Source organism: Callorhinus ursinus, unplaced genomic scaffold (assembly GCF_003265705.2).
Source record: "Callorhinus ursinus isolate GAN/ISIS: 27379988/994484 unplaced genomic scaffold, GSC_fseal_2.0 scaffold112, whole genome shotgun sequence".
Taxonomy (NCBI): domain Eukaryota; kingdom Metazoa; phylum Chordata; class Mammalia; order Carnivora; family Otariidae; genus Callorhinus; species Callorhinus ursinus.
This window is the reverse complement of record NW_027397174.1, coordinates 619,233-645,120: the sequence shown is the minus strand read 5'-3', so window position 1 is coordinate 645,120 and position 25,888 is coordinate 619,233. Positions and strand designations below refer to the sequence as shown.

At 35.6% G+C, this 25,888-nt stretch overlaps 1 protein-coding gene across 2 annotated transcripts in view; it reads right to left on the bottom strand.

Moving 5' to 3' along the window:
- The window catches only part of BRCC3 (BRCA1/BRCA2-containing complex subunit 3), a 58,791-nt gene that overhangs the window by 12,636 nt on the left and 20,267 nt on the right, over positions 1-25,888 (bottom strand). The window contains exons 7-8 of one of the 2 annotated variants that reach the window (XM_025862875.2): positions 25,710-25,765; positions 4,584-4,658 (exon numbers count right to left, since the gene is read on the bottom strand). In XM_025862875.2, the coding sequence (XP_025718660.1) occupies positions 4,584-4,658; positions 25,710-25,765 (131 nt within the window). The remainder of the gene's footprint in view (positions 1-4,583; positions 4,659-25,709; positions 25,766-25,888) is intronic. The other variant, XM_025862876.2, reaches the window with a different exon arrangement.

Genomic DNA, 25,888 nt, shown 5'->3' with positions numbered 1-25,888 from the left:
CACACACACACACACACACACACACACACACACACACACACACACACACAAAAGCAATTTGTAGGGGCGCCTGAGTGGCTCTGCCTTCGGCTCAGGTCATGATCCCACTGTTCTGGGATCGAGCCCCACATGGGGCTCCCTGCTCCGTGGGAAGCCTGCTTCTCCCTCTCCCACTCCCCCTGCTTGTGTTCTTGCTCTTGCTCTCTCTCTTTCTGTCAAATAAATAAATAAAATCTTAAAAAAAAAGCAATTTGTAACTATGCAAGATGATGGATGTTGACTAAACTTGTGCTAATTATTCTGCAATATATACATGTATCAAATCATTATGCTCTACACCTAAAACTTATACAATGTTTTATGTAATTATATCTCAATAAAACTGTATAATACATACATACATACCCTATGGATCAATGAGGAAGTCAAAAGGAAAATTACAAATTATTTTGAACTGAATAAAAATGAAAAACACAGCAAGATTTGTGAGATACAACTAAAGGATTACTTGGAAATTTACATAAATTTCTATAAAAAAAGAAAATAGATCTCAAATGAATGAACTCAGCTTCCATACACCTTAAGACAAATAGAAGAAAAAAAATAGAAAAAGAACAAGTGAAGCTCAAAGTAAGCAAAGAGAAGGAAATATCATTTATCAGAGCTGACACAAATGGAACAGTACACAGATAAACGAGAAAATCAATTAAACAAAAGTGATTTTTTGAGATATTCAATAAAATTGTTACATTTCTAGCCAGACTTATAAGAAAAGATAAATAAATCACCAATATAGTAACAAGAGAGATGACATTAAAATGATTTTACAGATAATAAACAATAAAAGCTTTATTCTAACAACTTTATGCCAATAAATTCAAATACTTAGATGAAATGAATAAGTCCCTTGAAAGATATAAATTACCAAAGCTCACTCAAGAAGAAATATATAACCTGAATAGCCTTATATCTATTAAATAAATCAAACTGGTAGTTGAAAAGCTTCCTACAATGAAGATTCCAGGCCCAGAAGGCTTGACTGGTAAATTCTACCAAACACTTAAGGAAGAAAGACTATCAATTCTACCAAAACTCTCCCGTTAAATTGAAAAGGAGGCAATACTGTCAAACTTGTTTTCTGAAGCCAGCATTTCTGATACCAAAGCTAGAGAAAGACTTTACAAGAAAAGAAAACTACATACTAATATCCGTCAAGTAGATAGGTGTAAAAATTCTGAACAAAATTTTAGCAAATCAAATCTAGCAGTACTTAAAATGGATAATTCATCCTGACTGATGGGGTTTATTCCAGGAGTGAAAAGTTGGTTTAGCTATAAAAATTCAATCAATGTAATTCATCAATATTAATAGACTAAAAAAGAAAAGCACTATAGGATCATCTCAGTAGATACAAAGAAGCATTTGACAAAATGCAACATTTATTATTGATGAAAAAGAGAATGCTCAGAAAACTGGGGATAGAAGTAAATTTCCTCAAATAAGTAAGGGGAAAAACCTTCAGGTAACATCATGCTTTAATAGTAAAAGACTGAATAATTTTCCCCAAGATCAGGAAGAAAGGTACCATGACCACTCTCAACAGTTGTATTCAGCAGTTTATTGGGAGATTCCAATGAGTGCAGTAAGGTAAGAAAAATAAACAGAAGGCATCCAGATTGGAAAGAAAGAAGTAAAACTGCTTTTATTCACAGATGACAACCTATGTGGGTAATCCAATGGATTCTTCAAAAAAGGTACTAAAATTAACAAGTGAATTTAGAAAGGTAGGAGGTAAACTCTATATACAAAAATCAATTGTATTTTTATACAGTAGCAATGAACAATAGGAAATTGAGATTAAAATGAAAGTGTTTATAATAGGATAAAAATATGAAATGTGGAGGGATAAATCTGACAAAAGATATGCAAGACTTGTATGTAGCATTGTACAAACCATTATTGAGAAAATTAAAGACCTAAATAGAGAGATATAACACGTTCATAGATTGAAACACTCAATATTATTAAGATGTCAATTCTCCCCAAAATGATCCATATTCAATATGATCCCAATCAAAAATCTCAGCAGCCTATTTTGGAAAATAGTCTGGAATTTCTTAAAAAGTTAAATACACATGTGCCATATAATTCAACCAGTCTGCTCCTAGGCATCTCCCCAAGGGGAGAGAGAGCACATATCCATACAAAGACTTGTACACAGAGGTTCAAAGTAGCTTTATTTGTAACAAACCAAAACTGCAAGTAACTCAAATGTCTATCAACAGGCAAATGAATAAACAAACTGTGGTAATATTTATACAATTTAATACTTTTCTGTAATAAAAGGTGTAAACTATTGATACCTGCTATAACATGAATCTCAAAATAATTCTGGTGTATGAAATGAGACAGACAAAAAGTACATAGTATATGATTCTATATATATGTATATTTTTTCCCTAAAAAAATGCAGACTACTCTATAGTGACTGTAGATCAGGGTTTCTGGGATTGCAGGAGGGACAGGGAGTAGTAAGGGAGGAATTACAAAGGGGCATTAAGAAAATTTTGCGGGTGATGGATATTTTCATTATCTTGATTGTGGTGATGGTATGTACAGGTATGTACATGTCAAAACTTACCAAATTGTCTACTTGATTTTTTTTAAAGATTTTATTTATTTATCTGACAGATAGAGAGACAGCGAGAGAGGGAACACAAGCAGGGGGAGTGGGAGAGGGAGAAGCAGGCTTCCCGCTGAGCAGGGAGCCCGATGCGGGGCTCAATCCCAGGACCCCAGGATCATGACCTGAGCTGAAGGCAGACGCTTAATGACTGAGCCACCCAGGCATCCCGCAAATTGTCTACTTTAAACATGTGTGGTTTATTGTATGCAATTATACCTCAATAAGGCTGTTAAAAAATAAAAGAAACCAGGGCTCCTTGGAGAAATGCCGAATCCAGGAAAGAACAAGATGAAAGTGGAACATCTTCTTGTGCCAGAAAATCAAGCAGTACTCAAATAATGAGAACATGTCAAAAGAACATGGGAGGGGCTTCCACTGGTTGATTCTGAAACAATACATGCCTCAAAATAGCTAATGATAATAATGGATTAGAACCCATTGAATAAAATAAGAATCCAGATATACACACAAATATAAATAAATAAATGAATAAACAAACAAATGGGTAGGGAAAGCCCTTCCTGGGAGTAGAATCCCAACTGGTAAAAGGAATGATGGAATTAGAACCTTGCCTTTGATAATCATCTTAGTAATAAATAATTTAGGAAAGAATCACTGACGAATGCTAAAACTCCCCACAATATACTTATTCATTTCAAAGGGAAGAGTAACTTTACAGTGGAAAACTTCAAAGACACTACCTTAAGCATCCAAAGTTGAAACCACCAGTAACGGGACAAATTGATACCATGTGCCTCCTGATACAAATCACTGAGAAGAATGCAACATGACTTTTGTGGTAGTTTTGCCAAAAGTGCGTAATCTGCATCTCATCATGAAAAATGTAAACAAATCCAAAATGAGGGACATTTTCCAAAATAACTGGCCTACAGTCTTTAAAAATCCTACGTTCACAGAAGATCAAAGGAGACCACGGAGTCATGATAATGACCTGCAATGTGTGAACCTGCATCCAGGACCAAAATAAAGTGTTGTTTCCCACTACAAGCAATGTTACTAAGAAAACTGGTGAAATTTGAACACTATCTATCGACTAGGTAACAGTACTGTATGAATTTTAATGTCCTGAAATTGACTCTTTTATTGTTATTATGTAAGAGAATGGACCTGTTCTATAGGAAATGTCCATGCAAGGGGCATTATGTGTGTAATGTATTCTCAAATGGTTCAGGAAACACTATTCATAGGTATAAAGAAAAAAATGATAATGGAAATTTCATAAACTGTTGACATTTGAGGAATCTCGGTAAAGGACACACAGGAATCCTTTGTACTATTCTTGGCAGCTTTTCTGTAAATTTGAAATTATTTTAAAACAATGCTAAAAAACACTAAGAGTAATAACTAAAAGAATCAAAACAGTACATACAACCTCTAAAACAGAAAAAAAAAAAGAAAATTCAGTGTAACAAATGGCAGGGAAAGTAAAAAGAATTAAATAGAAAGCATGGCAAACAGAAGGCAAAAAAGACAATTGCAGGAATACTGCCACGTATAGCAGCAATGATAATAAAATGAATGCATTACACTCACCTATTAAAACAGATGTTCTGATTGTTTAAAAGCAAATAACTCAAGATCTTGCTATATTCTATTTACAAGGGACATACCTGAAACAAAATAACTGAGGAAGGTTGACAATGAAGGAATAGAAAAAGTTATAAAAGGAAAAGCCTACTAACAAAAACAGCAACATGCAAGAGGCAGTGTCCAGTCTCACCTTCCTCCTTGGTAACTACCTGACAGGCCTCTCTGCTTAGGTGTGGCTACTTCACTAAGTTCTGCCAGTGAGATGGAAATGGAATTGTTTTCTGGGATTTCTGAGGTCATCTATCAGAAGTTGGCTGAGCTCAACCAACTAGCTTTGCCCTCCTACCTTTCCTCTTCCTTCTGGCCCTCAATGGAGATGTGCTGGCTGGAACTCCAGAAGTCTCGTGGACCATGAGGGGACCTTAGGATGAAAACCATATACCAAGATGGTGAAGCAGAAGATAGGAGCCTGGGTCCCTGATGACATCACAGAGCCCTGGAATACCTATCTCCAGACTTCTACCCAAGAAAGAAATAATCTTTCTTGTTTAAACTGTTACTTATTTAGTTTTCCTAATATATGTAGTTCAACCTAAACCTGACAGGAATAATAATATTCTTTAGAAATACTTTAAGACATACATACATAAATGTGTAAGTAGGCAAAGAAGACTATTTCATATTTTATTAAGGAAAACACAACAGGACAGTGTAATAGTTATGAACCTTAATAAACTCTTTATGCAACAACAATGCAGCTTCAAAATATATAAACCTAACCCTGACTAAAATATAGAAGTGGATGGGAGGTTTATATACATCTCTCTCAGATATGTATAATCAAAACCACAAACTATGAGGAAGGACATAAGGATCACTATAACCCAACTTAACAAGCTTATTCTAATAAGGATATAAGAGACTTGTACCCTAGAGACAATATACATATTTTTTGATGCATATGAAAAAGTCACAAAAACTGACCATGTTTTAAGTCAGGGGTCAGCAAACTTTTTGTGAAAAGTCCAGACACTAAATGTCTTAAGCTGCATGGGCCACAGGGTCTCTGTCACAACCACTCAGTCGTGCCGTTGTAACTGGTAAACAAATGAGTACAGCTGTGTTCCAATAAAACTTGATTTCTAAAATAGGCACCAGGCCCTTGTGGCCTACAAGGTGTAGTCTGTGGACCTCTTTTCTAAGTAACAAAGGAAATATCCAACAATTTCCATAAAGCCGATATCACCTAGGCCACAGTTACCATAATGTGTTGAAAATTATGGGGCACCTGGGTGGCTCAGTCAGTTAAGCATCCGACTCTTGATTTCAGCTCAGGTCATAATCTCAGATCGTGAGATCAAGCCCTGCAGCACACTCTGTGCTGGGCATGGAGCCTGCCTAAGATTCTCTCTCTCCCTCTCTCTCTGCCCCTCCCTGCCCCACACTCTCACTGCCTTTAAAAAAAATTTAAAAATTAATGTAACAGCAAAATAAATAAATAAACAAACAAATAAATAAAGTCCATCCCCTCCCAGATCTACACATCTGGAAATTTTTAAATGCACTTCTAAATAAATCTTTGGTTGAAGAGAAAATAAAAGCTGAAAACATAAATCAGAAGTTTAAAAAAAAAAGCCATTGGAACCTATGGAATGAAGCAAAAGTGAGGAGGAAAATTTATAGCATTAAAAGTATTTATCAGAAAACAAGGAAGACAGAAAATAAACTTAGTTTTCACCTCAAGAATTTATCTTTTTAAAGATTTTATTTATTTACCTGAGAGAGCAAGAGCGCGAGAGCGCACAGCTGGGGGAGCAGCAGGCAGAGGGAGAAGCAGGCTTCCCACTGAGCAGGGAGCCCGACGCGGGACTTGATCCCAGGACCCCGAGATCATGACCTGAGCTGAACGTAAATGCTTAACGACTGAGCCACCCAGGTGCCCCTTATCTCAAGAATTTAGAATGAAGACAACAATGAGAACAACACAGCAACAATAAAACATACAGAAAACAGAAAGAAGAAATTAATATAGAAAAAAGCAGAATTTTTTTTAAAAAGCTAAGAAACTGAATTGATCTGGAGAACTTAAAGCTGGTCCTTTGAAAAAACCAACAAAATAGATAAGCCTTTGGCAACAGAATCAAGAAAAAAGAGAAAACACAAGTAAACAGCATTAGCAATGGAAAAGGGGACATACTTAAAGAAACAGATCATACAATCATCCACTCAAGAAATATTTAAGGAATGGCTACCATGTGACAGACCTTGCTCTAGGTGCTAGTCAACAAGACAGACAAGGTCCCCACAGTCATGGAAACAACAATCTAATGGGAGGAAAGAGACTGTAAATAATAAAAGAATAACTAACTTCCTTTAGTGATAAATGCTACAAAGAAAATGAAACAGATTTTTAAAAAAATTTTTTTTAAATTTTAAATACATATATCCTCAAGTCCAGAGAATGGAAAACAGATGAAATGGATAATTTTCTAGGAAACTATAAATTACCATAACTGACAAATTCTGCATGATTCCACTTATATGAGGCATCTAAAATAGTCAAACTCATAGAAGCAGAGAATACAGTAGTGGTTGCCAGGGGATGGGGGTAGGTATAAAGGGGGTTGTTATTCAATGGGCATAAAGCTTCAGTTATGCTACATCAATAAATTCTAAAGATCTGCTGTACAACATGGTGCCTATAGTTAACAGTAAGATATAGTGCCTTTCAAAATTTGTTAAGAGGGCAGATCTCATGTTCTCTTCTTACCACAAAAAACAAAATAAAATGAATCAAAAAAAATCCCGCAAAGGACACAAGGAAACTTTGGAGGTACTGGAAATGTCTATTACCTTGATTTTGAAGATGGTATCACGTCTATTTACATAGTCCAAACTCATCAAATTATATATATTAAATAGTGTAGTTCTTTGCATATCAATTATGCCTTAACAAAGCTGTTTAAAAAATGAACAAGCAGGAAAATAGCACTGTGCAGCTAAAATAAGGTCTTGAAGATTAAGATGGTTAAAAAAAAAAACCCAGAACACTCAATGGGTGCCATAATTTTCATTGTTCATGGGTCTCTCCTTTATTGTATGTGTGATGACATTCTAGCCCTATACCTGATTTACATGTAGGTTCTAAATCATTTGTAACCCAATAAAGTCAGAAGCAAAACTTATTTATTTATTCCTATCTTGCATAACTGAAACTTTGTATCCTTTGACAAGAAACTTTCAGCTTGATGAAATCCCACTTGCCTATTTTTGCTTTTGTTGCCATATCCAAAAAAATCACTGCCAAGTTCTTCAAAAAGCCTTTTTCCTACATTTTACTCTACTAGTTTTATGGTTTTAGGTCTTACATTTCAGTCTTGAATCCATTTTGAGTTGATTTTTGTATATGGTGTGAGTAAAGGGCCTAATTTCATTTTTGTACATGTGGATATCCAGGTTTTCCAAAATCATGTATTCATTTTATTGTGGATTCTTGGAACTCTTGTTGAAGATCAGTCAACCAGAGATACGTGGTTTTATTTCTGGGCCTTCAATTCTGTTCCATTGGTCTAGATGTCAATTTTTATGCCAGTATCATACTTTTTGATTATAGTAGCTTTGTAATAATAGTATTTAGAAACCAGTCAGTGTGATGCCTCCATCTTCGTTCTTGCTCAAGATTGCTTTAGCTATTTGGGGTCTTTTGTGAGTCCATATGAATTTTAGGATTGTTTCTTCTATTTATGTAAAAAATGCCATTGGGGGGGCAATGGGGTGGCTCAGTTGGTTAAGCATCTAGCTCTTGATTTTGGCTCAGGTCATGATCTCACGGTCCTGGGATCGAGACCCACATTAGACTCCCTGCTCAGTGGGGAATATGCTTGTCTCCTTCTCCCTCTGCCCCTTTCCTCTCTCTCTCAAATAAATAAGTTTTTTTAAAATGCCCTTGTGTTCCCTGTGTTTCTGTCAAATAAATAAAATCTTGGAAAAAAAATAAAACGCCATTAGGATTTTTTTTTAAGATTTTATTTATTTATTTGAGAGAGAGAATGAGAGAGAGAGAGAGCACATGAGGGGGGGTAGGGTCAGAGGGAGAAGCAGACTCCCTGCTGAGCAGGGAGCCCGATGCGGGACTCGATCCCGGGACTCCAGGATCATGACCTGAGCCGAAGGCAGTCGCCCAACCAACTGAGCCACCCAGGCACCGAAACACCATTAGGATTTTAATAGAGAATGCACTGACTCTTTAGATCACTGTCAGTAGTATGGACATTTAATAATATTAATTCTTCCAATCCATGAACAGGGCATTTCTTTCCATTCTGTGTCTTCCTTAATTTCCTTCATCAATATTTTATAATTTTCAGGGTACAAGTCTCTGACTTCGGTTAAGCTCATCCCTAAGTATTTTATACTTATCACTAAGTACTGTGAATGGGATTGTATTCCCTATTTGGGTAGTTTGTTGTTTGTGCATAGAAACTCACCTGATTTTTATATATTTGTTTTGTATTCTGCAACTTTACTGAATTTATTAGTTCTAAGATTTTTGTTGTTGAGTCTTTAGGGTTTTCTATATATGCGATCTGTTATCAGATCTGAGATAAATTTTACTTCTGATATAGAGGCCTTTTACTTCTTTTTCTTGTATGATTGCTCTAAGACTTCCAGTACTCTGTTGAATAGAAGTGGCAAGAGTGGGTATCTTTGCCTTGTACTGGATCTTAGAAGGAAAGCTTTCAGTTCTTTCCCCCATTGATTATAATATTAGCTGTGGGTTTTTCATGTGTGGCCTTTATTGTACTGAGGTAAGTTCCTTCTATACCTATGTTGTTGAATTTTTATACTTTTCCTGCATTTTATGGTTTTTCTGCATCAACTGAGGTGATCATGTGGTTTTTATCTCTCATTCTGTTAATATGGTGTATCAAATTGATTTATTTGCATATGTTGAAACAACTTATATCCCAGGAATAATCACATTTGTATACTTGTTAATGGTGTATAATCTTTTTAACGTGCTGTTGAATTCAGTTTGCTGGTATTTTATTAAAGATTTTTGCATCCCTGTTCATTAGGGATATTTGCTTGTAGTACTCTTTTCTTGTGGTAGCTTTATGTGGCTTTGGCATCAGGGAAATGCTGGTCTCATAAAATGAGTTTGGAAGTGTTCACTCTTCTGTTTTAAAAGGGTTTAAGAAAGGGGTGCCTGGGTGGCTCAGTCATTAGGCGTCTGCCTTCGGCTCAGGTCGTGATCCCAGGGTCCTGGGATCGAGCCCCGCATTGGGCAGGAGGCCTGCTTCTCCCTCTCCCACTCCCCCTGCTTGTGTTCCCTCTCTCACTGTGACTCTCTCTGTCAAATAAATAACTAAAATCTTAAAAAAAGGGTTTAAGAAAGATTGGTATTAATTCCTCTTTGAATGTTTGGTAGAATTTACCTGTGAAACCATCTGGTCCTGAGGTTTTTCTCCTAGTCTGTCATCTTACAGATGTCACCCTTCATGTAATTTAAAGTTTATGCCAGTAGTTACTTCCCTCATGGATATATCACAAAGATGAATGAGTGTTATTTTTAAAGTTATTTTCTCATTGTTTCTGCATGGTGTGAGGTTGGCTTTATCTCTAGATATGTAATACCTATAAGCTTTAGGAATGTTCCATTTAGGGACGGGAGGATCTGGTGCAATCAGGACATTTTTTTTTAAAGATTTTATTTATTTCTTTGACAGAGAGAGAAACAGTGAGAGAGGGAACACAAGCAGGGGGAGTGGGAGAGGGAGAAGCAGACTCCCTGAGGAGCAGGGAGCCTGATGCGGGGCTTGATCCCAGGACCCTGGGACCATGACCTGAGCTGAAGGCAGACGCTTAACGACGGAGCCACTCAGGCACCCCAGGACATTTTTTTCTTAACTAATGGCTTACAACATCCCTAAGATAACTGAGGACATCCCACTGTTATTCCTTTTGAGAAAGATAGGAGTATAAGCTTCAAAAAGGATGTTTATTAATGCAAGGTATACGTGTGTGTATATATATATATATATATACATATATATATATATACATATATATATGGCATATACACACACACACATATATGCACTATCTATATATTTGCAATACACACACACACACACATTTGCACTAAGCCCCCAAAGTGAAACCCATCATTATAAGCAATTAAATGTTAAAGTGACTCCCTTGCATTATTGTGTAACTTTAAGCTGTTCTCAATTGGAAAAAAAAATGACTAGAATGCTCATTTAGTCTTTCCATTATTTAGTCATTCATTTATTCAATGTTTATTCTGTTCCTATCTTATATTTTCTCTGTTTCTGTCCAGGTTGCCCTTTTCCTTTATGGATTCTTAGGCCCCTTGAATTTCCTATCACAATGCTGCATTACAGTCTTTACTACTCAATACATTTGAGAATCTATGTTAAGAGTAGGGACTGCAGCTTTTACTTCTTGGTTTCTCTCCAATACATCCTATAAAAGAAACTGCTCCAAATATCCCCTAAGTATCTTTCGTAGTAAACAAAAGCCCTAATTTTTAGCTGGGTGCACTGACTTTAAGCTAAAATATTTCTTAGCATCTCTTGTAGCAATTGTTACTGTATACTTGCTAGCTAATAAGATATTTATGAAAAAGTTATATGTACTACCTGGAAGATTCCTTAAAAAGAGGGGGATCTTTTTTAAAAACTTCCTTCCATTTGCTGTTTAGAATATCATGGTAAGTCTGAAAGTTTACCATCCATCTTGGGCTATTTGGAGACCTTGTAAAATGGAGTAACAAGATAGAAGATGCCTATTTCCTTTAATAACAGCCATTTACTGTCTACCTATTTACTTCCTTTATGTGATGGAGAATTTAACTTTGCTTAAGGTACTATTTTTGGAGTTTTTGCTTAGTTCTCATTATTTATTATCTCAGTAATTTTAAGTAATACAACCTAGTAAATTGTTATACACATATTATGAACCTAAATAAAAATATTCTGATTATTTGACTTTAATTTTGGGGCTATGAACATAGGGCTATATCCATGTATAAGACAGATGCTATTCATATAAGAATAAAAGGCTAGACCTAAAAAAATGTATGGAGAGATTTTCAACTTTATTAGTGATCAACAAAATGCAAAGTAAAGCCACAATACAATACTACTACACACTCACCAGAATGGCAAAAATGAACAAGCAGATAGTACCAAGTATTGGCAAGGATGTGGAAGAAGCAACTCTCCAATAATGCTGTTAGGGGTGAAAACTGGTACAGACACTTTGGAAAACTGTTGGCATTATCTATTAACGCTGAACATATATACACATATACTTATATATTCTACTCCTAGGTAGGTACCCAACAGAAATACCCAACAAATGTACATATGTTCACAACAAGAATATTCATAGCAGGACAATTTATAAGAGGCTTTTAAAAACTGGAACACTCTCTCAACAGAATGAATAAACTGTGGTATGCTCATACAATGGAATATTTAACAGTGCAACAAGAATTACTAAACTACTGCTTCATGTAACAACATGGATGAATCTCTCAAACATAATACTGATTGAAAGAAACTAGACACAAAAGAGTACATATTGTATGATTCCATTTATATATGGTTGAAAAACAGGAGAAAGTGACCTATGGTGTTAGAAGTCAAGATTGTGGAAAATCAGGATTCCAACAAAAGCATCTGGCTACAGAGCTACGTTCTTATTTATTATGCTATATTGTCTTTCCAGAAAAGAGAAAAAAATCCAATTCATTTTATAACTTAATAAAATAATCCTGAAACCAAAACCAATCAAGAGAAGTCCAAAGTCAAGAACACTTTAGGCTAATGTCACTTATGGACACAGATGTAACATCTTAAGCCAAATATTAGCAAATAGAATTTACTTTGTATTAAAAGAACAATACATCATGGGAAAGTAGGGTTTATCTCAGGAATGCAACAACAGTTCAGTTTAAAGAGTTTTCAATGTAAATCATTACCTTAACTAATGAAAAGGGAAAACAGCCACATTGCCAATTCAGGAAATGACAAGCAGGCATATGATAAAACTAGAGACATTCATGATTAAAAATTCTCAGTAAACTAGAAAGAAACTTCCTTAAGTTAATGAAGGAATAGACGATGTCTACCACAAAATCATAACACCCATACTTGATAGCACATCAGAAGTATCCCCATTAGATTCAGAAAGACAGTGATGTTTGCCACTCAACTCTGCTATTCAACTTTTATGTGTAAGTCCATATCAATGAAATAAGAATACTCCTGATTGTTTGCAGATTATGATCATCTACCTAGAAAAATACATAGCACCTATATGGCAAGAATAACCATCCAGAATTTATAATAGAAAAAGGGAAAAAATCCTATTTAGGAAAGCAACGAAAAGTATGAATTTAATGAGAAATACTATAGTGTATATTTGTTGTTTTTGCTGCCATATATTGTCTCCTCCTTCTTCTGGAAATAGTAATATGAAAGTAGGATTACCAAAACCCTTTCTCCTTCAAGGTGACAAAATGACCTTAGATTAGCTTCCCAGAAACCTGATAAGTGTAGACCATCAGCTGTGTAACCCACCAAGTGGGCCTGGCTTCTGATAAAATGCTCTGGGTGGTATCCTGCCTCTGCATTAGGAGGTCTGCAAGTGCACATAAACACCTAGTAGGAGTCACAGACTAGGTTCAAGTGCATATACTTTTTGTTCTTGGGCCCTGTCCCTGGCTGGGATCCAGACTATGTACAGGGACAAGATGGAGTGGTCCCTAATTTTGGACATGGGACTTTTAAGCCACAGTGGCTCCCACTCTCCCCCATCCCCATCCCATATGCTGTCATTCCTTCACACTCCTCTCACAATAACACTACAAGGGGAACAGTGAATTAATATCTCCACTTAACATATAAGGAAACTGAGGCAGAGAGACCTTGAGTTATTTTCCCAAAGTCACACACCCAGTTAAAGGTGCCTTCAGGACTCAAACCAGGTTGGCTGGCTCAAGGTCCCATGCTCTCAGCCACTGCCTGTTTCACAAATCAGTGGTATGTGAGGACAACTAGTGATGTGACCACAAGGGGTTAACTCAGTTAAGTTCCAGATGAAGTAAGGTTGTAAATGTAAAAACCAAAATGATAAAAGAAAATACTTTGGGCTATATTTATGGTCTTCAGGAAAAGAAAGGTATTTTAAGAAGACAAATGACATAAATGATAACAGTAAATACATTCATTTCAAAGTTTTTTTCTAACAAATGGCACAATAAAGTTGCAAAATATTTGCAACATACTTGACAAAGGATGAAATTCCCAGAACATATAAAGAAATCATGCACATCAGCAGGTAAAAACCCCAACAACTCTCACTAATAATTGCCTGACATTAAGAGTGGCCCTGTATGCCAAGTTTGAGCCAGTCTCTTAATCTCTGAGCTCCTTTCCTCATCAATAAAGGGGGGCACAGGACTTTGGGGAAAATTAAATGAGAGGAGGCACATCAAGTACCCGACAGTTTCCATTAGCAATGACTTTTGTCAATGTCTTTCCAATGTCTACGGTTTTTCTCCTATAATCTATTGATGTAATGAATTATAATACATTTAGATTTCCTGAAGCTTAAGGAACCTTGTATTTCTGGATTAAACTGAACTTACTCATTGTGTATTATTCCCTAATTACACTGCTATATTTGATTTGTTGATATTTTATTCTGAATTTTTACATCTACAAGTGATATTAGTCAATAGTTTTCTTTTTCTGTGATATCTCTAATCAGGTTTTGGTGTTAAAATTATTCTAGTTATTTAAAAAAATTGGGGAGATTTTAACCTTTCTGTATGGTCTGGAAAAACATGTAAATTGATTTAGAACCACCTATCCTTCAAAGGTTACTTAGAATTCAGCTGTGAAGCCATGTAAATATGATGTCTTTTACAATCACAGATCCTTAATCACCATTTTCAGTCTCAGCTTTGATAACTACACTAAATAGGTTTTCTATTTTTTAATCAACTTTGGTATATTTTCCTAAGAAATCACCCATTTCCTTCAGATTTTCAAATCATTTGTCACAAAAGTCATGTACTAATGACTTATAACTTATTTTTTTTTTTACTTTTGTCATACAGTCAAAAGTGTAGGGAGTACAGTTCAAAGAATTTTAACATAGACTCCAGTAGCCACTTTAACAAGGATACAGAATTTTCCATCAACCACTCTGAAAAACTGTCTTACGGTTTGGTAATCTACTCACCTACTGAAAGAATTTGGGTTGTTTCTATTTTATGGCAGTTATGATAAAGCTGCTATAAACATATGCATACAGGGTTGTCTGTGAAATTATGTTCATTTCTCTATGGCAGATAACAAGACTGCTAAGTCACAAAGTTTTCTAAAGTGACTATATCACTGCATTTCCACTAGCATTTTATGAGCTCTGGTTCTGCATCCTTGCCAGCACTTGGTTCTGTATATATTTGTGACTCTACTAGGTATGTAGGAGTATCTCATCATGGTTTCCATTTTCATTTTCCTAATAGCTAGTGATGTTCACCATCTTTTCATGTGCTTATGTGCTATCCTTATATACTTGTTGAAGTATCTGTTCATATCTTTTGCCTTTTTCTTAATTGGGTTGTTTGTTTTTTTGTTGAGTTTTAAGAGTTCTTTATATATTCTTGATACAAGTCTATTGTCCGATATGTGATTTGCAAATATTTTCACTCGTTCTATAGCTAGTCTTTTTATTCTCTTAAAAGTTTCTTTCATGGGGTGTGTGGGTGGCTCAGTCGGCGTGTCTGACTTCAGCTCAGGTCATGATCTCAGGGTCCTGGGATCGAGCCCGTCAGGCTCCCTGCTCAGTGGGGAGTCTGCTTCTCCCTCTCCCTCTGCCCTTCCCCCCGCCTCATGCTGGCTCGTGTTCTCTCTCAAATTTTTTTAAAAGTTTCACTCAGCAAAGTTTTTAATTTTTTTTAAGATTTTATTTACTTATTTGAGAGAGAGAATGAAATAGAGAGAGAGCACGAGAGGGAAGAGGGTCAGAGGGAGAAGAAGACTCCCTGCTGAGCGGGGAGCCCGATGCGGGACTCGCTCCCAGGACTCCAGGATCATGACCTGAGCCGAAGGCAGTCGCCCAACCAACTGAGCCACCCAGGCGCCCAGCAAAGTTTTTAATTTTGATGAAGTCTCATTTATCAAATTTTTCTTCTATGGAAAATACTTTTGGTTCTATGTGTAAGTTGTTGGCAAACCCAACACACAGATTTTCTCCTCTCTTTTCCTCTAAATCTTTAATAGTTTTGTTTTCTATTCAGGCCTATGATCTTTTCTTTATATGAAGTTTGATATAAGGTTTAGATTGACATTATTTTATACATGGTAGTCTAATTGTCTAATGCCATTTGTTGAAAATGCTATCCTTCCTTCACTGTATAGTTTTTTCAGTTTTGTCTAAAATCAATTGGCCATCTTTTTGTGGGTCTATTTCTGAACTCTATTCTGTTCCACTGATCTAGGTGTTTATCCCTTAACCAGTACCATGCTGTCTCAATTATTGAAACAACACACAAATGTACTCTCAATTTGCCTCTCTTCTCTAATTTTTGTCTCTACAGATTTGCCTATTCTGGATATTTCATACCATTATGTGGCTTTCTGTATCAGGCTTCTTTAATTTAGCATGTATTCAGGCCTCATCCATGTTATAGCATTTATCAGTACTTCATTCCTTTTTATAACTGAATATTCCCATTGTATGGATACACTACATTTTGTTTATCCTTATCAGTTGATGGACATATGGGCTGTTTCCATGTTTTGGCTATTATAAAAAATGCTGCTATCAGCATTCAAGTATAAGTTTTTCCTTGAACACTTGTTTTCAATTGTCTTTGGTTTTACCTAAGGGTAGAACTGCTAGGTCATATGTTAATTCTATATATAAACTGTTGAGGAATCACCAGACTTTTCCACAGCAACTGAAGCAATGTATATTCCCACCTGCAATGAGTCAGAGTTCCACTGTCTCCACAGCCTCAGCAATATGTTATTTTCCTTTTAAAAAAAATTATAGCTATCCTACTAGGTGGGAAGTAGTATGTAATCATTATTATTTTTTACTTGCATTTCCCTAAAGACTAATGATGTTGGACAGCTTTGTATGTGTTTACTGGCCATTTATATACATTCCTTGGAGAAATGTCTACTCAAGTCCTTTGCCCATTTTTAAAAATTGAGATGCAATTCATATAAAATCAACCATTTTAAAGTGGACGATTCAGTAGGACTTAGTACATTCACAATGTCAGGGGACCCCAACGCCTGACTAGTTCTAAAACATGTTTATCACCCCAAAATGAAACACCATATTCATTAAGCAGCTACTCCCCATTCTTCCCTCTCTTCAACCCATTGCCAACCACCAATTTGCTTTCTGTCTCTATGGATTTAGCTATTTTGAATACTTTATATGATGAAATCATACAATATGTGACCTTCTGTGTTTGGCTTCCTTCACTTAGCATAATGTTTTCAAGATTCCTCCATGTTGTAGCAGGTTTCAACATTTCATTCCTTTTCTATGAATGAGTAATATTCCATTCAATGGATATACAGTTGATCCTTAATATGCGTTTGAACTGTGTGAGTCCACTTACATATAGATTTTTTCTTAAATACAGAAAAGCATTATAAATGTATTTTCTCTTTCTTATTATTTTATTAACATTTTCTTTTCCATAGCTTACTTTATTAGAAGAATACAGTATATAATACATATACAAAATATGTGTTAATTGACTGTTTATGTTATCAGTAAGGTTTCTGGTCAACAGGAGGCTATCAGTAGTTAAGTTTTGGGGAGGTCAAAAGTTATATGTGTATTTTTTACTGCATGGAGGGTTGGCACCCCAGCCCCCATGCTGTTCAAGGATCAACTATACTATATTTAGCGTATCCGTTCATCAGTTGATGAACATTTGGGTTGTTTCCATCTTTTGCTACTGTGACTACTGCTGCTATGAATATTCACATACAAGTATTTATGTTTTTAATTCTTCTGGATATGTACCTAGGAATACAATTACTAGATCATAAGATAATTCTATTTTATACTTTTTAAGAACCACCAAACTGTTTTTCACAGTGACCACACCATTTTATATTCCCACCAGCAATGTCTGAAAGTTCCAATTTCTCCACATCTTTGTCAACTTGCTATTTTCCATTTTAAAAATTATGTTCAACTTATCAAATGTGAGGTGGCATCTCATTTTAACTTTGATTTGCATTTTCCAAATGACTGATGTTGAATATTTTTCCATGTACTTGTTGACCATTTGTACATCTTCTTTAGAAAGGTCTATTCAAATTCCTTGTCCATTTTTAAATTGAGTCTTTTGTCATTTTGCTGTTGAATTTTAAGAGTACCTTATATATTCTGAATACTAGAGCCACAGTAGATATATGACTGGCAAATATTTTCTATTCTGTAGCTTGTCCTTTCACATTCTTGATAATGTCTTTTGAGGCACAAGAGTTTTTAATTTTTTAAAAGTCCACTTTATGTTCTTTTGTTATTCATGCTTTTGGTGTCATAGCTAAGATTCCATCTACAATCCAATGTCAGGGGGTGCCTGCCTGAGTGGCTCAGTCGGTTAAGCATCCAACTCTGGATCTCAGCTCAGGTCTTAATCTTAGGGTCGTGAGTTCAAGCCCTGTGTTGGGCATGGAGCCTACTTAAAAAATAAATTAATTAAAATTAAAACAAATCCAATGTCATGATTATCCCTATGTTTTCTTCTAAGTGTTTTCTGGTGTCAGCTCTTCTATTTAGGTCATTGATCTATTTTGAGTTAATTTCTGTTTATATTAGATGTGGATATCCAGTTGTCCCAGCACCACTTGTTGAACAGACTATTCTTTCCTCTTTGAATAACAATAGTACCCTTGTTGAAAATCAACTGGCCACAGGTATACAGGTTTACATCTGGATTCTCAATTCCATTCCACTGGTTTATATGTCTATACTTACACCAGATCCACACTGTTTTGGTTGCTGAAGCTTTGTAGTAAGTTTTGAAATCTGGAAGTGTGATTCTTCCAACTTTGTTCTTTTTCAATATTATTTTGGCTATCCAGGGCACCTTGCAATTTCATATAAATTTTAGGATCATCTTTTCCATTTCTGTAAAAAGGGCCATTAGAATTTTATTTTTTTTTTAATTTTATTTAGTTGTAAAACAGAAAGAGAGAGAGCACAAGCAGAGGGAGCAGGAGAGGGAGAAGCAGACTCCTTGCTGAGCAAGGAGCCCAATGTGGGGCTCAATCCCAGGTCCCTGGGATCATAACCTGAGCCAAAGGCAGATGTTTAATGGACTGAGCCACCCAGGTGCTCCAAAAAGGGCCATTAGAATTTTAATAGGGATTGTACTGAATCTGAAGATCTCTTTGATAAGTATTGTCATCTTAACGATATTGAATCTTCTGATCCATGAATATGGGATGTCTCCTGATTTGTTTAGGTGTTCTTCAATTTCTTTCAGCAGTATATTCTATTTTTAACTTTACAAGTCTTTCCCATACTTGGTTAAATTTTTTTCCTGGATACTTCATTATTATGGATGCTACCGTGAATGGAACTATTTTCTTAATTTCCTTTTTGGACTGTTCCTTGCTGGTGTGTAAAACACAACTGATTTTTGTATACTGACCGAACACTACAGCTTTGCTGAATTTATTAGCTCTAATAGCTTTTGGGGACTTCTTTGGGATTTTCTATATAGATGGGATAGTGTCATCTTCAAATACAGATAGTTTTACTTCTTACCTTCCAACTTGGATGCCCTTTATTTCTTTTCTTGCCTAATTGTCTTGGCTAGAACTACTAGTACAATGTTGAATAGCAGTGGTGAAAGTGGGCATCCTTGTCTTGTTCCTTATCTTGGAAAGTTTTCACTCTTTCACCACTGAGTAAAATGTTATCTGTGGGTTCTCGTAAATGTCCACAAATGTTGAGGAATGTCCTCCAAATTCCTAGTTTTCTGAGTGTTTTTATCATGAAACTGTGTTGGAATTTGTCAAATACTTTTTGTGCATCAATTAAGATAATCATGTGGGGTTTTTCCTTCATATTATATTAATTGATTTTATCTTAAAACTTGCTTATATGTCTGGGATAAATCCCAGTTGGTCATGACATATAATCCTTTTAATATGCTGTAGGATTCAGTTTGCTAGGACTTTACTGAAAATTTTTATCTGTATTCACAGATAAAAGTAATTTTCTTTTTTGTGATATTTTTGTCTGGCTTTGGTAACAGGGTAATGTTGGACTCAAAGAATGAGTTAGAAGTATTTCCTCCTCTATTTTTTGGAAGAATTTGAGAAGGATTAGTGTTAATTCTTCTTTTAGTGTGTGGCAGAATTAACCAGTGTAGTCATCTGGTTTTAGAATTTTCTTTGTCAGGAGGTTTTTGACTACAGATTCAATCTATTTTTTGTAGGTCTGTTGTAGTTTTCTTTCTTTTTGAACCAGTATTGGCAATTTGTGTATTTCTAGGAATTTTTCCATTTCATTTAGGTTATCTAATGTGTTGGCATGCAAATGTTCAGTTTTACCTTATAATCCTTTTATTTCTGGAGGGTCAGTAGCAGTGTCCCTACTTTTATTTCAGATTTTAGTTACTTGTGTCTTCTCTCATTTTTCTTTGTCATTCTAACTAAAGATATGTCAGTTTTGTTGGCCTTTTCAAAGAACTACCTTTCGGTATATTTGATTCTATCTATTGTTTTTCTTAAAAAAAAAAAGATTTATTTGAGAGAGAGTGAGAGAGCACAAGCAGGGGTAGGGGCAGAGGGATAGGGAGAAGCTGACTCCTGGCTGAGCAGGAAGCCTGATGTGGGGCTCAATCCTAGGACCCTGAGACCATGACCTGAGCCAAACAAAGACACTTAACTGACTGAGCCACCCAGGTGCCCCTTATCCATTGTTTTTCTATTCCCTATCTTGTCTTCAACTTTAACAATTATGATTTCCTTCCTTCTGATTGCTTTGTATTTTGTTGACACTTTTTCCAGTTCCTTAAAGTGTAAAGTTAGGTTATTGACTTAAGATATTTCTTTTTTATTATTTTTTTATTTTGTTTTTTTTAAAGATTTTATTTATTCATCTGAGAGAGAGAGAGAGAGAGAGAGAGAGAGAGAGAGAACAAGCAGAGGGAGAGGCAGAGGGAGAGGGAGAAGCAGACTCCCCGCTGAGCTGAGAGCCAGACGTGGGGCTTGATCCCAAGACCCTGAGATCATGACCTGAGCCGAAGGCAGATGTTTAACCGACTGAGCCACCCAGGCGCCCCTGTTTTATTTTTTAAGTATCTCTACAACCAACCTGGGGCTGGAACTTACAACCCCGAGATCAAGAGTCACACGTTCTACCAACTGAGACAGCCAGGTGCCCCTGGCTGATTTCTTCTTTAATATACAGCTATAAATTTCTGAGTACTGCTTTTTCTGTATCCCATAAATTTTGGTAAATTGTGATTTTATTTTCAGTCTCAAAGTATTTTCTAATTTCTTTTGTAATTTTTTCTTTGTCCCATTGGTTAAGACTGTGTTATTTAATTTCTACATATCTGGGAAATTTCCAAATTTCCTTCTGTAACTGATTTCAGATCTCATTCTGTATATATAGAAGATGCTTTGCATGATTTCAAACTTTTTAAATTTATTGAGACTTGCTTTGTGGACTAACATGTGGTTTATCCTGGAGAACATCCCATGTGCACTTGAGAAAAATGTATTCTTGGCTACTGTTTGGTGGATCTACTAGTAACAATACTCTCAGTTTTGGTTTACCTGGGAATGTCAATTTCGCCTTCATTTTTAGAGGATCATTTTGCCAGATACAGAATTCTTCCTTAGTAGTTCTGTTGTTCTTTTTTTTTCTATCAGCATTTAGAATATTTCATCCCACTGACTTCTAGCCTCCCTGGTTTCTGATGATAAATTGCCTCTCAATCTTATTGAGAATCCCTTGTGTGTAATGAATCACTTCTCTCTTGCTGCTGTCAAGATTCTCTCTTTGCCTTTTGCTTCCAACACTTTGATTATAATATGTATCAATGTCAATCTCCTTGAGTTTATCCTGCTTGGAGTTCTTTGAGATTCTTGCGATGTGTAGCTTCATGCCTTTCATCAAATTTGGGAACTTTCTGACCATTATTCCTTTATATATACTTTCTGCTCCTTTCTCTCTCTCCTCTTGTACTGAGACTCCTATTTTGAGTATACTGATAATGTTTCAAAGTGTCCCATGGGTCTCTTAGGCTCTGTTCAATTTTCTTCATTCTTTTTACTTTCTGCTCCTCAGACACTAATATCAGTTGATTCTTTCATCTTCTCAAATCTGCTGTTGAACCTCCATGGTGAATTTTTCACTTCAGTTATTGTACTTCTCATTCCAGAATTCCTATTTGGTTCCTTTTTATAATTTATCTCTTTACCAATATTCTCTATCTGATATCCTCTGTCATTTTCATGGTTTCCTTTAGTTCTTTGTACATGGTTTCCTTTTAACTTTTTGAGAATATTTTAGTTGATTAAAAGTCTTTGTCTAGTAAGTCCAATGTCTGGGCGTTCTCCAGGAATGTTTTTATTAATTCTTTTTTCCTACTTATGGCCCAAAATTTGTTTCTTTGAATACCTTTTTTTGTTGTTAAAACTGAATGTTTTGAATATTATAACACAGTAACAGTGGAAATCAGATTCTACCCAACCCTAGGGTTTGTTGTTGCTGATTGTTTTATCTGATTTTGTGTGTTTAGTGACTTTCTTGAACTAGTTTTTCATAATCTATATTCTTTGTTATGTGTGGCCACTGAGATTGCTGTCCTGTTAGCTTAGTGGCCATGTAGTGACTCAACAGAGATTTCCTTAAATGTGAGCTTGTGATTTTTTTTGACTAAGCATTTGCCTGGTTGCTATAAAGTTTTGATTAGTTTCTACAGTTCTAATAACGTTGATTCTGACAGTTTTTGCCAGATTATTCACTGCTTTTGTGGAGAACTTCCTGGCAAATCCATCCAGTGAGTCTTATATTTCAGTGATTGTAATTTTTAGTTCTAAAGTTTGCACTGGGTTCTTTAAAAGGGCGTTGCATTTGTTTGCTGAGACTTTCTATTTAAACATTTGCTACAGATGTATTTGTGATTTTTAAAAACATTTTTATAATGGTTACCTTAAAGTCTTTATCAGGTCATTCCTACATCATTGTCACCTCAGTGTTGGCATCTGTTGATTATTGTTTCCCACGCAAGTTGAAACTTTTGTGGTTCTTCCCATGCTAAGTAATTCTGAATTATATCCTGTGTATTTTGAATATTTTTTTTATGATATACTGAGTCTTGTTTATATTCTACAGAGAGTGTTGTTATTTTTGTTTTAGCAGGTCATGTGCTTAGTTAAGTTCAGGCTGAAATTCCCACAGTGGGCTGTGGTTCCAATGTCAGTACAATTTTCAGAGCATTTCTAGTGCTCTTCAGATCTTTCCTGCATATATGCCACCCAGTGTTTAGTATGAAACCTATGTGGTGGTCTACTAGTTAATTCAGTTATCATTTATGCTAATTAGGATCAGGTCCATACATACATGGCTCACGAGTGGGCCCAGAAATTTATAAATAGGGCACCCGAGTGGCTCAGTCATTAAGTGTCTGCCTTCGGCTCAGGTCATGATCCCAGGGTCCTGGGATTGAGCCACGGATCAGGCTTCCTGCTCTGCGGGAAGCCTGCTTCTCCCTCTCCCACTCCCCCTGCTTGTGTTCCCTCTCTCGCTGTGTCTTTCTCTGTCAAATAAATAAATAAAATCTTTAAAAAAAAAAAGAAATTTATAAACAACTTTATGAAGGTGGCTTTAACACACTCCTCCCTTTGTGTAATTTCCTGGAGGCTACCCTTTTTGGTCTTCCTGCCAGAAATTTTGGACTCTAGTTAATCTTTTGTGCTCTTCCACACCTGGGCCTCTGTACACACAGAATGTTTAGTAACTAGCCTTCCATTCTTAAGCCAACATTATCATCATCATCATTATTAGCAACAACAGCAGCAGTAAAAGTTCTCCTAACTAATAGAATAAACTGTCTTGGATTGCAGCAATTGTTAAGATTGGTATCCCAGAGCAAGATACCTGAAATCTAACATTTAGTGATCCCTGAGAAAAGTGGCTGGCTCTCAACTCACTCACCCTAAAATAAAGCCTCCTGTTGACAAGCTAAGGCCACAAATAATGAGCTATCACTCATGTTTTTGTTAGCTTGTTCTTAAAAAGAGGATGAAAAAGAAATACTTAAAAAAATAAGTTATAAAATATTATAAATATAACATGAATATAAATATAATAAAAAATAAACAGAAAAATTACCACAAACAGGTAACTGAAAAAACAGAAGAAAATTTAACATTTCCTATTTAACTATCATATCAACAAATCAAGAATAGGATACTGTGAAATAGGAATAACGATTAAAACAAGGAAAAATCTCTTATAAGATACAAAAAATTGCTAAATGAAAGGGCTAGAAGATAAAATCTAAAATATGCTTGAGAAATCAGAACAACAAAAAAGAGAGAAAATATGAATTAAAAGAGTCACTACTGTCAATCTACAACCTTTAATATCTAATATGAGTTCTAGAAAGAGAAAGGGAAAACGGGGAAGATTTATCAAAGAATAGAGAAAAGGATATGACACACCTGTCCTACTAACGTATGGGGAGAATGAGGTAGTCATAGGAGAGGAAGCTGTTAAGGTATCTCTTTATGCTGGGGCTTCAACTCCATGAGGAGAAATACACTGGGTAAACGAAGGTAGGCATTAACCATGAATAGAAGGATTCATGCCCTGATTCCCAAAACCAGCATGAAACCAGGAAGTCTCCTTTCCCTATAGCATAAGTTCATTTACTTCATCTTTCCAATGCTTCAAATGCCATCTTCAAGTCAAAATGGAAAGGGAAGTAACTCAAAGAATGAGAAATTATCCCCCAAAGACTGAGTTACACTTGAAGAAGCTTTAAATGATGGGATTGGATTGAATTATACATAAGATTTTCTCTTCCCGGGAACTGGGTATATATGGATTGTTTAATCTGAGGATACAAAAGAAAATGATAGCAGAGAACTTCCCAGAGTTGAAGGACAAGTGCTGACTGACAGCATCCAGCACTTTGAGTCATACAATATCCACACTCTGGTTATATCATATAAAATTTCACAACATCAAGAATAGAGAAGTTCCCAAAAGCTGTCAGAGAAAAAAAAAAAAAAGCCCTATAAAAGAATAAGAATTAGACTGGTTAAAGACTCAAATGCATACCTTTCTTAGAAAGAGTGAACCAAGAAAGACGACATGAAATCCAGACAGTGGATTGAAATGAAATCCACTGAAATCGGTGGGTCTAACCAAGGACAATAATGAAGGAAAGTTCCAGGATGTCAGCGAAGACCTGACTAAGGTGGGAAGATGGAGGGCTTCAGGGAGTGAGCCTAGCAAAAGCAGGGACTCCAAAGATTTCTATATTACTCCTAAGAATTTGGAACTCAGGGAGGTGATAAAGGCTGAAAAATAAGGAGAGAAAAGCCATTCAAAAACCCCATGAAAAAGCAAAAAGCTATTCAAAAAAGGGAATGGAATCCTAATATACTACTTTACACTGCTTGGTTGTACATGGAATTATATTTACGTAATAATAATAACATAAACACTTTATTTTCTACTCTTAGAGTCAACTAGTAGAGAAAGCACAGAAAATGCAATCATGGTTACAACACATAACACACGTTTGCAACTGTGAAAATTTAAAGGTTTATAGTAAAATACAAGTAACAGCAAGGAGCCAAAAGATACTGTCTATTGTCTGTTGCTGACAGAACAAATAAAGGGGCAAACCTTAAGAACAGAAAAGTCACCAACAGAAGAACAAAAAGTAGTAATATAATATAATAGAGATGGGGCAGGGTACTTGAGCTTAATCCTCATTTGTTGAGGGCAAAATAACATAATAAGAATAGATAACACCTAAAATTAGTAAATCAAGGAAGAGTATGAAAAGTATATTATTTAAAGATATCAAAGTAAACATCACTTTGGCTCTGCTGAAGTGACTGACGTGTTTCCTTCCGGATATTTTATGTATTTACCAGCAAGCATGCTGGCGTGTTGATGTATATATATACACATACTATTTTTGTACCTTGCCTTTTTTATTTAATGATGTTTCTTACAGATATTTCTGTATTACTACTGAACCTCCTCATATTTTTAATGGCTGCATATTATTCCATTATTTAGATGCATAATTTATTTAATTGGGTATGTACAATCAATTCCCTGGAATGAAAATTAGCCCACCAATACATACATACATACATACATATGTCTCTGTCATACTTACTCTGAGCTCTTTTGGGCCTGTATAGATTGAAAGCAAGTGTAGAGTACTCGGCCAGTCTAAAAGAAAAAAAAAAGGAAAAAGAAAGAGAGAGAGAAAGAGGAAGAAGAGAAAAGAAAAGAAAAGAAAAGAAAGAAAGAAAGAAAGGAAGGAAGGAAGGAAGGAAGGAAGGAAAGAAAGAA